The sequence below is a fragment of the Cherax quadricarinatus genome, chromosome 52 (assembly GCF_038502225.1).
Source record: "Cherax quadricarinatus isolate ZL_2023a chromosome 52, ASM3850222v1, whole genome shotgun sequence".
In the NCBI taxonomy this organism is placed as follows: Eukaryota; Metazoa; Arthropoda; class Malacostraca; order Decapoda; family Parastacidae; genus Cherax; species Cherax quadricarinatus.
Genome location: NC_091343.1, coordinates 23,908,303 through 23,923,353, shown reverse-complemented (window position 1 = coordinate 23,923,353; position 15,051 = coordinate 23,908,303). Strand labels below are relative to the sequence as shown.

The 15,051-nt window shown below is 37.3% G+C and overlaps 1 protein-coding gene across 3 annotated transcripts; it reads left to right on the top strand.

Annotated features, from left to right (window-relative positions):
* The first annotated feature begins 2,927 nt into the window (after positions 1-2,927).
* On the top strand, positions 2,928-14,701 carry LOC128696853 (uncharacterized). Of its 3 annotated transcripts, none has more exons than XM_053788269.2 (7): positions 2,928-3,065; positions 4,645-4,874; positions 6,191-6,318; positions 9,064-9,143; positions 10,155-10,267; positions 11,043-11,232; positions 11,819-14,701. In XM_053788269.2, the coding sequence occupies exons 1-7, from the start codon at positions 3,041-3,043 to the stop codon at positions 12,319-12,321; spliced, it is 1,269 nt and encodes a 422-aa protein (XP_053644244.1). In that variant the 5' UTR covers positions 2,928-3,040; the 3' UTR covers positions 12,322-14,701. The 3 variants fall into 3 exon arrangements, with proteins under 3 accessions (XP_053644244.1, XP_053644245.1, XP_053644246.1); XM_053788270.2 differs by lacking the exon at positions 2,928-3,065 and adding an exon at positions 4,018-4,155; XM_053788271.2 differs by lacking the exon at positions 2,928-3,065 and adding an exon at positions 4,214-4,483.
* The last annotated feature ends 350 nt before the right edge of the window (positions 14,702-15,051 follow it).

Genomic DNA, 15,051 nt, shown 5'->3' with positions numbered 1-15,051 from the left:
TTTTAAATGTTGAGGAAGAAAGGGAGGCGGTAATTTCATGCAGTGGCCAGGGAGGTATACCATCTTTTAAGAGTGAAGAAGAGCAGAATGTAAGTGTGGGGGAGGTACGCGAGGCATTACGTAGAATGAAAGGGGGTAAAGCAGCTGGGACTGATGGGATCATGACAGAAATGTTAAAAGCAGGGGGGGATATAGTGTTGGAGTGGTTGGTACTTTTGTTTAATAAATGTATGAAAGAGGGGAAGGTACCTAGGGATTGGCGGAGAGCATGTATAGTCCCTTTATATAAAGGGAAAGGAGACAAAAGAGATTGTAAAAATTATAGAGGAATAAGTTTACTGAGTATACCAGGAAAAGTATACGGTAGGGTTATAACTGAAAGAATTAGAGGTAAGACAGAATGTAGGATTGCGGATGAGCAGGGAGGCTTCAGAGTGGGTAGGGGATGTGTAGATCAAGTATTTACATTGAAGCATATATGTGAACAGTATTTAGATAAAGGTAGGGAAGTTTTTATTGCATTTATGGATTTAGAAAAGGCATATGATAGAGTGGATAGAGGAGCAATGTGGCAGACGTTGCAAGTATATGGAATAGGTGGTAAGTTACTAAATGCTGTAAAGAGCTTTTATGAGGATAGTGAGGCTCAGGTTAGGGTGTGTAGAAGAGAGGGAGAATACTTCCCCGTAAAAGTAGGTCTTAGACAGGGATGTGTAATGTCACCATGGTTGTTTAATATATTTATAGATGGGGTTGTAAAAGAAGTAAATGCTAGGGTGTTCGGGAGAGGGGGTGGGATTAAATTATGGGGAATCAAATTCAAAATGGGAATTGACACAGTTACTTTTTACTGATGATACTGTGCTTGTGGGAGATTCTAAAGAAAAATTACAAAGGTTAGTGGATGAGTTTGAGAATGTGTGTAAAGGTAGAAAGTTGAAAGTGAACATAGAAAAGAGTAAGGTGATGAGGGTATCAAATGATTTAGATAAAGAAAAATTGGATATCAAATTGGGGAGGAGGAGTATGGAAGAAGTGAATGTTTTCAGATACTTGGGAGTTGGCGTGTCGGCGGATGGATTTATGAAGGATGAGGTTAATCATAGAATTGATGAGGGAAAAAAGGTGAGTGGTACGTTGAGGTATATGTGGAGTCAAAAAACGTTATCTATGGAGGCAAATAAGGGAATGTATGAAAGTATAGTAGTACCTACACTCTTATATGGATGTGAAGCTTGGGTGGTAAATGCAGCAGCGAGGAGACGGTTGGAGGCAGTGGAGATGTCCTGTCTAAGGGCAATGTGTGGTGTAAATATTATGCAGAAAATTCGGAGTGTGGAAATTAGGAAAAGGTGTGGAGTTAATAAAAGCATTAGTCAGAGGGCAGAAGAGGGGTTCCTGAGGTGGTTTGGTCATTTAGAGAGAATGGATCAAAGTAGAATGACATGGAAAGCATATAAATCTATAGGGGAAGGAAGGAGGGGTAGGGGTCGTCCTCGAAAGGGTTGGAAAAAGGGGGTAAAGGAGGTTTTGTGGGCGAGGGGCTTGGACTTCCAGCAAGCGTGCGTGAGCGTGTTAGATAGGAGTGAATGGAGACGAATGATACTTGGGACCTGACGATCTGTTGGAGTGTGAGCAGGGTAATATTTAGTGAAGGGATTCAGAGAAACCGGTTATTTTCATATAGTCGGACTTGAGTCCTGGAAATGGGAAGTACAATGCCTGCACTTTAAAGGAGGGATTTGGGATATTGGCAGTTTGGAGGGATATGTTGTGTATCTTTATACGTATATGCTTCTGAACTGTTGTATTCTGAGCACCTCTGCAAAAGCAGTGATAATGCGAGTGTGGTGAAAGTGTTGAATGATGATGAAAGTATTTTCTTTTTGGGGATTTTCTTTCTTTTTTGGGTCACCCTGCCTCGGTGGGAGACGGCCGACTTGTTGAATATATATATATATATATATATATATATATATATATATATATATATATATATATATATATATATATATATATATATATATATATATATATATATATATATATATATATATATGGTCTTGGCCTAAGTAAGTTTATTTAGGTACAGGTGCCCCGGTGGCCTGGTGGGGTGCCCCGGTGGCCTGGTGAGGTGCCCCGGTGGCCTGGTGGCTAAAGCTCCCGCTTCACACACGGAGGGCCCGGGTTCGATTCCCGGCGGGTGGAAACATTCCGACACGTTTCCTTACACCTGTTGTCCTGTTCACCTAGCAGCAAATAGGTACCTGGGTGTTAGTCGACTGGTATGGGTCGCATCCTGGGGGACAAGATTAAGGACCCCAATGGAAATAAGTTAGACAGTCCTCGATGACGCACTGACTTTCTTGGGTTATCCTGGGTGGCTAACCCTCCGGGGTTAAAAATCCGAACGAAATCTTATCTTACACCATAAGTACAATTATCGTACATAGTGTATATCACCTAAGATAACTCAAGAAAGCCAGAAAAAGTAACTTATTACCAATGGCAATGGGGGTCCTTGTATTTCTACTTCCACTGGGGTCCTTTATTTCCATTGGGGGTCTTTGTATTTCCACTGAGGTCCTTGTATTTCCATTGGGGGTCCTTGCTAAGCGCTTGCTAACTTGTCCCATCAAAGAAGGTTCCTTGATGCTGGTGAGGGGCTCTTGATCTAGGGAATTGGATGTGCTTCAGTTCCCTAAACTGAGTCAGAATACCTTCCATCCCCCTCCCCACAGAACCTGTATAATCCAACGAGTTTAGCGCTCTCCGATGATTATAACAATTGCTAACTTGTATAAAGCCAAGTACTTGATGGGGGGTTGTCGCATAATTGAAAATGTACTCCCTTAATTAATAATAATAAGGTTAATAATAATAAGAATATTAGTATTATATTTGTGAAGGAAGAGTCAAGTGAGAGTCGAGAAGCGACTCACCAGCCAGCTTAGCGGAGCGCTACTCACCCTACACTAACTTTCATTGTGCTCTTATATAGTGATTGTGTGTCTGCCTCGACGACCGTGTACCCTACACTATGAACAAGAAGGGACTGAGGAAGGGTAGGTGATAGAAGGTGGTTTTGTGATGGTTTTTGGTGGAGTTAGTGTGGGTGAGACTGCTGCTCGGTTTAGCTATTTTAGCTACACAGCCAAAGAGCCAACAATGGCCGCTTCTCGGCCTCCGCTAACCTGCTATATTCAGCTTTGGAGTATCTGTTATTTTTAGCTTCTGTTAACGTCCTATACTTACCCACTGCAGTCCTCCTATGCTCAGGCTTTGCTAACCCGCTATGCTTAGTCTCTTTTTCACTCATCCTGTGCTTACTCAGCCTTTGCTAACATGCTTTATTCGACTCAGCCTCTGCTAACCTGCTATGCTCAGCTTTGCTAACCCACTATACTTAACTGTGGCTAGCCAGCTATACCCAGCCTTTGATAATCCACTATACTCAGTCTCTGCTAACCTGTTAAATTCATCCTTTGCTAACCTGCTACATTCAGCCTCTACCCATCTACTATGTTCTACTCGCCCTCTGCTAGTCTGCTATACTTAGCCTTTCTCCTCAGGGGAAGTTCCGTGATGCTTGCTAGGGGCTTTTGATCCAAGGAATTGGACCTGACCTCCCTTTTCTTGCCTCGAACCATATTTCCTCTCATTCCCTAACTGGTTTAGCGCTTCCTCTCGTTAATGCAATAATAATAATATACTTAGCCATTGCTACGTGCTATACTCAACTTTTTCTATCCTCATCCACTGCTAACCTGCTGTACTCAGCCTTCACAAACATGCTGTCTTCTGCCTCTCCTAATCTACCACACTCAGCCTCTGCTGACCTGCTATATTTAGTTTTTGCTAACCTGCTATACTAAACCATGGCTAACTTGCTATATTTAGCTTCTGCTACCCTGCTATATTATTATTATTATTATTATTATTATTATTATTATTATTATTATTATTATTATTATTATTATTATTATTATTATTATTATTATTATTATTATTATTATTATTATTATTGGGAAGCACTAAACATTTTGTGGTCATACAGTGTCTGAGGAAAGGAGAATGAGAGGCAGTTTGGTTTAATGTAAGAAAGTGCAGGGCAGTTCCAATTCCCTTGATCAAGAACACCTCACCAACATCAAGGCAAGTTTTTTTGAACAGCCTGCTATATCCAGCCTCTGTAACTCTGCTATACTCATCCTGTGTTATTCTGCTATATTCAGACTCTATCAAGCTTTCTTCAGTTTTTACTAGTCAGTTATATTCAGTCTTCGCCAGCCTGCAATATTCATCCTCTGTTAACCTGCATATTAACAGTAAACCTTTTCATAATATGCAAGGGTGTGTTCTCGAAAATCACTGCACTGTATAAAACAGTGTTGTGCAAAGTGAAGAACATACGTATAGAAAAATTAGGGTTACGTTCCGAGTACGGTACTACCGAAATTTGACTATTTTAGTACTCTTCCAGGTAAAAATTATTACATTATAACTTATCCTACACACAGGCATTTTGCATTACACATGCATCACCTCTATGCATATCTAATACATGTACTATACAAAACTAGTATTGTTTGAATCTTGAAATACTGTATCAGTTATCTCTGTCTAAAAATTCTCATTCCACAGTATCCATAGGTCGGTCAGTGGTGCAAGCATCAGAGGAACGAGAAGGCAGAATACACTGGGGACACGAGGATGTGATGAACCTGGTGACCTATGTTGGAGTACACTGGCAGGAGTTTGGCAATGGATCACGCAAAAAGAAATTCATCTGGAAGGAAATTGCATCAAAACTGGCACATGACGGTTTTTCTGTCACAGGTGATGACTGTGACCGGAAGTGGAGGAACTTGAAGGTGCTGTTTTGTTTCCTCTCTAGTTTATTTTGTGTTTTTTGGGATTTTAAGACAGTGTTTTAAAAATAGTACACAATGATTGAAATCTGTTGTCAAGTTAGAAAAAATAATAGTTTCAATATTTGATTGGATGCATGTTGTGTCATAAAGCTTTTGAAGTTGAATCACTCCAGAAGACGAAAGAAGAGTCCATCAAAGGATAAGCACTTATTGGTAGAAATATCATTATCCCATAGTTCATAAGTTGGTGATGGGCATGAACAGGTTAGTACAAATCTCAGTAATTGGGTAGAAATTTCATTATCCCACAATTTAGGTTGGTGATAAGGATGAACAGATAAGTATAAGTCTTAATTATAATGTATGTAAGGTCATCAGCATATTTTTATTTGTATACCTTGGTAATATGATTCTTTTTATATACTTTCTCATCAAGCTAGTAAACTTTGGAGCAGTTATCATAGTTGTATTTGACTGTGAGAAAGTCAGTTTTTTATGATTAATCCGAGGCGATTAAGGAAATCATTACACCTGCTGTTCCTGTTTATCTGGCAGTAAATAGATTGTATTAATGTTGGTAGAATTACTGACAATAAGGTGAGTAAAAGGACATGAGTGCAACTAATGTGACATTTTATTGTGGCAACAAAATGACTTGATAAAGCTCCTGGAGAGCGAAACGTTGCAACAATAAAATGTCACATTAGTTGCACTTGTGTCCTTTTACTCAACAGTAAATAGATGCCAAGATATTAGTCATCTCTTGTGGGAGGGCCTGCAGACCCCCAACATTAATACACATTCCTTGATCTTATTAATACATAATCTGGAGTTTACCTGGAGAGAGTTCTGGGGGTCAACACCCCTGCAGCCCGGTCTGTGACCAGGCCTCATGGTGGATCAGGGCTTGATCAACCAGGCTGTTACTGCTGGCTGCACGCAATCCAACGTATGAACCACAGCCCGGCTGGTCAGGTACCGACTTTAGGTGCTTGTCCAGTGCCTGCTTGAAGACAGCCAGGGGTCTATTGGTAATCCCCTTATGTATGCTGGGAGGCAGTTGAACAGTCTTGGGCCTCTGAAGAAAGTCTTCTCATGTGTAAAAGAGAACTCTTGATGAGAATCTAATGGTTAATAAGTATTCTGTATAGTACATGTATGTATAGCAGATTACACTAGTCATTTTGCATTGTATCAGATTTTAAAAAAGTCTGTCAGTATAAATGTGTAGAAAATAGTTTTGTGTGTCATTTCCACTTGCAGTTTGCTACTGATGATTATGATATTGTTTTAATTAGCGTGCACTATTCTTACAGATTCGGTATATGGCAGTACTCGAAAAACAGCTATCTGGTGAGAAAACTGGATACCGAATTGATTACTTTGATAACATCCATTCCTTCCTTAAAGATGATCCCGACACCAAGGCTTTTTTAGAACAAAGGTATGTACTTCAGCTTAAGCCAAAAAAAGTTTAATAATTTTTATGGTGCAGAGAAAAAAAGGGTCATAAAAATGTTATATTTTTGTACCTTTCTTAAGTAGAATTATATAGATGTATGATGTAAATTTCATTGGGATAACATGTGCTTTTAACCCATCAGATACATAGTTATCAAAGGAAGTAAGTAATAGAGAGTTTATTACATAAGTTGCATTGTATTATGCACCGTAGAGACATTGTATTATGTACCGTAGAGACATTGTATTATGTACCGTAGAGACATTGTATTATGTACCGTAGAGACATTGTATTATGTACCGTAGAGGCATTGTATTATGTACCGTAGAGACATTGTATTATGTACCGTAGAGACATTGTATTATGTACCGTAGAGACATTGTATTATGTACTGTAGAGACATTGTATTATGTACCGTAGAGACATTGTATTATGTACCGTAGAGACATTTCATTATGTACCATACAGACATTGTATTATGTACCATAGAGATATTGTATTATGTACTGTAGAGACATTGTATTATGTACCGTAGAGACATTATATTATGTACCGTAGAGACATTGTATTATGTACCGTAGAGACATTGTATTATGTACCATAGAGACATTGTATTATGTACCATAGAGACATTGTATTATGTACCATAGAGACATTGTATTATGTACCATAGAGACACTGTATTATGTGCCATAGAGACATTGTATTATGTACCATAGAGACATTGTATTATGTACCATAGAGACATTGGAGACAAATGTAAAGTCATGCATGTACCTGACTGAGAGAAGCTCTAACAGTAAAAGACAAAAACAAAAACAAAGTTTTATTTCTTTGCAAAGGTTACAGTATGTAATTACAATTCTGATGTGTTAGGTACAAAGGAACCCCCTATTGTGCCGGGGCATTTCGGGCAGACTAATCCTAATAATTAAAGACTGCTTAAATCTAGACAGAATAAGCGGTTAATTTTTAATTATACGATATAATCTATGCTCGTGTTGTTTATATATAAAGATTAAACCGAAATGCCTTGGCATGATAGTGGCTTTCTTTGTACTTAACAAATTACACATTGTAACCTTTGCAAAGAAATAAAATCTTTAATGTTTTTTATAATTGCTTTTGTTATATAAATATGAAGAGTAAACCCAATGTATTATTATTATTATACTTAATCACAACCAAGCACTAAACCCACCAGGGTCATACAGTGCTGAACCCAATCTATAATCCTTGCTTTTGTTATATAAATACAAAGAATAAATGCAGCCTCTGCAGTGCAGTAGAACATAAATATAGTGTAAGGTGTTGGGAGCAGTGAGAGGATTAAATACTGTTTGTTATGTTTGTAACTATCTTGGCCCAGCACTGGGAAACTATGGTCTAGAGTGCATATAGACTATGCAGGTCCAGTTGAGGGCAAACATTTTTTGGTAATTGTAGATTCCTTTTCAAAATTCTTAGATGTGTAAGTAACTAGTTCCATGACTTCCACAGTTACTACTGAATTACTGAGGAAATCCTTTTGTAATTTTGGGTTACCAGACATAGTTGTGTCAGATAATGACACATACTTTGTATCACAAGAGCTGGAAGCCTTCTTTCCTAAGAATAGTATTGAACATGAAACTCCAGCCCCATACCATCCATCATCAAATGGTCTGGCGTAGACAGGGCAGTAAGGATGTTGAAGGAAAGATTACACAAATTTACGAAAGGATCTTTCAATACCATATTATGTAGGTTCTTATATAACCATAGGAAAACTGTTCATTCCTCCACTAGTAAGACACCAGCAGAAAGGATGATTAATAGGGGATATAAATCATTGCCTAATATGCCTGCTGGTGAACTTCAGGGAGAGGTGAGGCAGTTTCAAGTTGATGATTCTGTGTATGCCAAAAATTTTGGGAAAGGTGACCCTTGGGTGGAAGGGAAGATTGTGGAGGTATTAGGAATTAGGAATTATGTACAAAGTGTTAATTAGAGGTTTTGGTAATATGATATGGTAAAGGCATATACATCAACTCGTGCTAAGGTTTAGGAGTGGAGAGCAAACACTGATTCCAACAGTACCAGATGCTGTAAGCAGTGGTTTAGAGGAACTGTCCACAATAGATAATAGTGGTAATAAACTTAAGGATCAGGTTAATATGCAGGAAGAACCTCTTGGGAGCTTTGATGAGGAAAACAGCAGTGCAAAAGGAGAGGTTGCACCTCAGGACAATGCAAACCCTCCATCTCTCCGGCATTCCAGAAGAGTGGTCAAACCTCCAGATAGGTTGGATTTGTAAGTAGTTTGGATGATGAGCTTATCTTTGTATGGTAACCATTCCACCTGTTGTGATAATATAAGGTAATTTAGAAAAGGAGGAATATAAGGTGTTGGGAGCAGTGAGAGGATTAAATACTGTTTGTTATGTTCATTCATTTATAGCTTTGTTGTTGTTGAGCCAGGCCGTGGAGGGTACACTTGTTACTGTTACTCTGGCTTTCATTAACCTACAACCATAACATACAGTACCTGACAAGTATTGTTACTATTTGGATTAAATTATTTATTCTTTATACTGAGCTAGTCTGTTTATTTATTTATTTATTTATTTACTTATCTTTGTTTGAATCATTCAGCACAGGAAGGATGAAGTCTCATCCTGCAGTCCACTAATTGCTTCTTGTCAGTGCAGAAATACATTACAGTACAATTAATTTTCTTTATTTCAGACGTGTCCAGCAAGAGTCAAAGGACTTAGGAAACCATAATGATCTTGATGAAGAAGACTTCTCAGATATTACTTCTGATGGTAAAATATTCATATTTGTATAAGTGTTATTCATTAATAGTAATGTTGCTTGTCATATCATGATGAAAGACTGCTTTTCTAATAAAATTTTATTGCGAAGAATTTGTCACATCTGTGACTCACGAAATCATAGTAACACGATTTCAAACAAAAAACTGAACAGATTTGGTATAAATATACCTAGTTGGATGAATCTTATTGTAGCTATCGGGCCCAGTGGCTTATGCACTGGCCTGGGATTTCTTGACTCGCTTGCTGCGAGTTCAGTCCCCACCCATACCGTGGTTTGTTTGCAATTGTGTCATTATGATTTCATGATTCCTATGATCTGCTCACTCTGTTTACCTTCATCCAGGAAAACTTCACTTTTAATGCAATTTCTTCCTTTAATTTCACATGTCTCCATGGGGAAGTGGAACAGAATTCTTTCTCTGTAAGCCATGCATGTCATAAGAAGTGACTAAAATGCCGGGAGCAAAGGGCTGGTAACCCCTTCTGTATACATTACTAAAGTTAAAAAGAGAAACTTTTGTTTTTTTGTTTTGAGCCACCCTGCCTTATTGGGATATGGCCAGTATGTTGAAAGAAGAAGAAGAAGAATTTCACATGTACAGCTGATGAGGAAATACTCTCAAGTTTGTTCATTCTGCCTCTGTATTCAATTTCAGTACTTCTGCTTGTTTACTCTTCGTGTCAGTCCTCCTTTAACAATGCAGTGCTGAATAACTCCAACAGGTTTAGTACTTCCCATGAATCAAGTAATGATAATAATAATAATAATAATAATAAATAATAATTTTTATTAACACACCGGCTGTTTCCCATCGAGGTAGGGTGACCCAACAAAGAAGAAACACTTTCATCATCACTCACTCCATCACTGTCTTTCCAGAAGCATGCCGACACTACATTTCAAAAACTCTTTAAGAGTGCAGGCACTGTACTTCCCCACATATGAATATTTCTATAGCTTATATACTTTGCAAACACTTTTTTACTGATACTTTGCAGGTCCTATGGAATGGACAGACAAGTCAGTACAGTTACTCCTTGACTTGTTATTGGAATTTAGAGATTGGTTCACTGATAAAGACCCAGACCGTAATGACAGCACTATTTGGGAGGTGAGTGAAAGCTGTGACCATATTTGCTATTGAAATACTGGTCTAATATACTATACAGTATGATCCCTTATACCTGAAATGGTCCCTCGAGGGGGTGTTTTGAATAGTGAAATTTTATAGATAGTGGGTAGGTTGTTTTTTTTTTTTTTACAAATTTCCCTAACATATACAGATGGCTACATTAGCAACTCATTGAAACTGTAAAGTATGTTATTAAATTTTTGCTAAACAGTTTCAGTCATTTAACCCGTAAACGGTCCAAACGTATATATACGTTCTCTACCGTAGTGCCCCAACTTTTTTGAGAATAAAAATCATTTTTTTTAATAGGAAAAAAGAGCATATGGTACCCAGGCATCCCCAATTATTTTAATATGGCACACAGTGAGTGCACACACCCATTCTCTCATGTCTACGTGACTCTGGCTTATTGTGGCAATGTTGAATGTATGACAAATAAAACGTATATATACGTTTGTGGCACTAGCGGTAAAAACGTATATATACGTTTGGACTGTTTACGGGTTAAAATAGATTATTGTATTTTGCATTGTTAGATAAAATGTATAAGAACAATAAATATTGAATGGTACTTGTACATTAAAATGAGTTTTATTGGTGTATGGAAAGTGCCATGTTAATTAATCTAATTTGCTGTCTATCCTTTCATGTTCTGGAGGAACTGTCCATTTACTTTTTTGGTTAGATGTAGTACTGGAAAACTAAAAGATCTTAGCATACTTTTAAAAGAATTTACTATGCAAATCCCCTCCAGACAGTATCAGACCAGATGAAGATGGAGGGACATCAGCCAGGACCAGAGCAGTGCAAGAGGAAGTGGATCAATCTGGCAATAGGCTTTCAGCATCATAAGGCTGAGGCAGAGGCCACAGGATCGGTGCCGTTATGGCCATACTACACTCGGGTCAGGCACATTATGAATGTTATAGGACTTCCCACACCAGGTATAATAACCGGTTTCCTTATTCTTTTTTTATATATAGTACAGTATGCTTTTTTTTTTACACAAATTCACACCGACACATATGTTCTCTTAACTTGTCAGTCATTTCCTACCTGGGCTGGGTAGCCTCAGTAAAATTGTTTGCCAATGCACATCCTCACTACCCTCCATCACTCTTACAGAGTGCAGGCACAACATTCAAATCTCATGGTTGGTTAGCTATTTTTCCTGAGTCCCTTCATTCAAATAGTTTGTAAACATTATACGTATATATAACATTTGAAAGCCCATAAGTTTTTTTTTTTCAACAAGGCAGAGTCCATAAGTATGCACAGTATTTTAGATATTATCTAGTTCACACTTTAGCAGTGAGTCAAATCCTATAAATTATTAGCTTAGCTGAACATATTCACATCACATTGTATTTTGTATTGTGAGGTTTACTGTAATAAGAGAATGCATATACTGTACCTTCCTCTATTGTGATCAAACATTATTGAGTTTTGTATTAATTTTAATGAGATCATGTGATAGATCATTGTATTACCTTTTATAATAAATTATAGCTTAAATTATTTTCTCCCTAGATATTGAAGCTAGAAATAAATTGAAACGAAGAATAAGATTTCCAGGTAATAGCCCCAAGAAGAAGAGCCAAAGATACTTCAAGCAAGAGATTGAGGATATTGATGACAATTTATTAGAAGAATCAATTGAAGAAGCTGTTGATAAAATAAAGCCATCCACCTCAGATGGAGCACCAGGAAGATGTGTGAGATTAACAGAAGTACCAAATAGTGTCATTTTACCAGGTGAGGTTAAAGAAGTATGCCAAAGATTAGAACGCTTAGAAAAAAATGTTGCGATACTCCATAGACTTGATCGCCTAGAAGCAAAGCTCGATGATGCAACACAGCAACAAGAAGCACAACAGCAAACTAATTCATTACTGACTCAGGTCTTATCCGAATTGTCACGCCTCAGTCGCACATTGAGCACTCGATACAGCCATTCAGGACCAGGACAAGATCAGACAGACTTAGGTGCAGGAATCACAATAGTAGTGCCTCATTCACAACACTTAGAATGAACTTTATATTGAAGTACAAAGTTTGAGATCAAATTGATTGTATTTTTAAGGGTAACTCTACTAGTTATAAATATCTGAAATTTATTGTCTTCCGTTTTTATAAGTTTGGTAAGTCTGGTGTAACAGGAACTAATTTAATTAAATTTTTAGCATGATTTATTTTGGGGGGAATGCAAGATGAATGAGGAAAATTATGTACATTGCGTAGCATTTTGTCTAGAAAAAATGTAGGAATGATGACCTGTCTCAGTGAATAAATTCATGGAAAATTCTAAATCCACAATAATTATGCAGTACTACACAGCAGAGGTGGAACAGATGTGAGGAAAAAGATATAGCAGAAAGGAGACAGACACATTGATATAGCAAACTAGTCAGTTAAGAGTGAGAGCATTAAAGGTGTGGTGGTTAGATAAGTAGGCATCCTAAATAAGCAAGACTAATCAATGAGTAAAGCTGTAGAACTCCAAAACATTATGATGTTTTTAATTCATTTTGCTCCATAGAAAATTAAAAAAGAGCAGATAAGTCATGGTTGCATGTAAGGAGTGTCACACCTTTTCATTCCATATTATTATATATTTCACATATTTTTATAAATCATTGTAAAAAACATTAAAATTTTTGGTTAAGATTAGGCAATTTTACTCTTAAATGAAGAATTTAAAAGGCTTTATGATTGATTGTCTGAGTTTGATTAAATGTGAAGTACAGTAGGACCCCCATATCTGTGGGAATATGTTCCAAGAACTACCGGGGATAGTAGCAAACACTATATATGTCATTTTTCATTCACATACGTACATACCCATGATAAAGTTTAATTGATAAATTATGCAGAATAAGTCTAGAATTAGCACTTTTTCACTGACAGGATGCATTTCACAGCTTCTCTTAGTCTTTGAAGAACTGCTAGCATCACTACTATTGCACTTTAGGGCCATTATTAAGCAAAATTAAGGTTTTTTTTGGGCCACGGTAAACAATAGATAACTGAAACTGCAGATTCTGAATCAGTGGATATGGGGGTTCTGCTGTAATGATTAAACCTTCAGATATAACAAACCAAGGCAGTTCAGTCTGAAATTAGCAGAAATTTATGTCATGCCTTATGGAGTTACAATTTTACATTGGCACTGCTAAATTCTTATTTATACAGTATCTTTAATGAACTAACAGATTTTATTGAAAGTACAATATTAGTAATAAATATTCTGAAACTTTTAAAAAATCATAAATATTGCTAGTTTTTCATATACTTTCAGATATTTTTGTAAATAACTGAACAAAATACTGTACATATATGCTTAAAAATTGTTTTTATACTATACTGCATTTAGGGAAATGAATTAAAGGAAATTCTCAGTCCCTTAGTCATTATTGCTTTTACTCTGTGATTGAGTTGATAAAAGTGCAATTAGTAAATGTCTGTATGAGAGACACTGCATCTCTGTAGATTAGTTAATTAACTAGGGCAGTTAGAGGTGAATCTTAGCAAACATTGATTGAAAGAGTCGGAGATCCCAGGAATAACCAAGGGTAGTTCAGAAATACATGAAAATCAGTCAGTTTGCTAAAAATTTTAGATACTCTTCTTACTATTTTTTTTGCAATCTAAATGCCAAAACTTACAAGCAATGACACTCATGAATGAGGCACTTAGGGAAAAAATTGCATCTTACAACAGCTGCCATGTAAATGTGGAACATAATTATCTTTTTTTTATTATTTTCTATACAAAAACTCCTTTGTAAGTTACTCTGTGTTAAGCACATGGTGAAAGAATGGAATAAATTGAAAGAGGAAGTGATAAGTGTAAGTAAGTAAGTAAATTTATTCAGGTATACACAATACAGTTACATAGAATTATCATACATAGCAGCATATGTGTAGAGAACCTAGGATAACCCAAAAAAGTCAGACAGAGTGACTTATTTCCAGTGCTTCAACCATAATGAAAATATCCTTCCTCCGTAAGCCATGTGTGACATAAGAGACAACTAATATGCAGGAAACAAGGAGCTAGTAACCTCCTCTCCTGTATAAATTACTAAATGTAAAAGGAAGAAAAATTTTATGATTTTCTTCTTGTTTGAGTCACCCTGCCTCAGTGGGAGATGGCTGGTATGTTGAAACAAAAATGATGAAAATATTACTGATGACAGGAGACCACAGCTCTGCTTCTGAAACTACTAATAGGTAATTAACAGGAAATCAACTTTTTTTTTTTTTTTGTAAATTAAAGACCTTCAGTATCTTTTTATTAAGCAGAGGGCTGAGGAAGGGTTGTTGAGGTGGTTCGGACATGTAGAGAGAATGGAGCGAAACAGAATGACTTCAAGAGTGTATCAGTCTGTAGTGGAAGGAAGGCGGGGTAGGGGTCGGCCTAGGAAGGGTTGGAGGGAGGGGGTAAAGGAGGTTTTGTGTGCGAGGGGCTTGGACTTCCAGCAGGCATGCGTGAGCGTGTTTGATAGGAGTGAATGGAGACAAATGGTTTTTAATACTTGACGTGCTGTTGGAGTGTGAGCAAAGTAACATTTATGAAGGGATTCAGGGAAACCGGCAGGCCGGACTTGAGTCCTGGAGATGGGAAGTACAGTGCCTGCACTCTGAAGGAGGGGTGTTAATGTTGCAGTTTAAAAACTGTAGTGTAAAGCACCCTTCTGGCAAGACAGTGATGGAGTGAATGATGGTGAAAGTTTTTCTTTTTCGGGCCACCCTGCCTTGGTG

Coding starts and splice junctions, on each gene's coding strand:
- LOC128696853 (XM_053788269.2), top strand. CDS start 3,041: ATGAACAAGAAGGGACTGAGGAAGG. Junction 3,066..4,644: donor CAAGAAGGGACTGAGGAAGG/GTAGGTGATAGA, acceptor CTCATTCCACAG/TATCCATAGGTCGGTCAGTG. Junction 10,268..11,042: donor ATGACAGCACTATTTGGGAG/GTGAGTGAAAGC, acceptor AATCCCCTCCAG/ACAGTATCAGACCAGATGAA.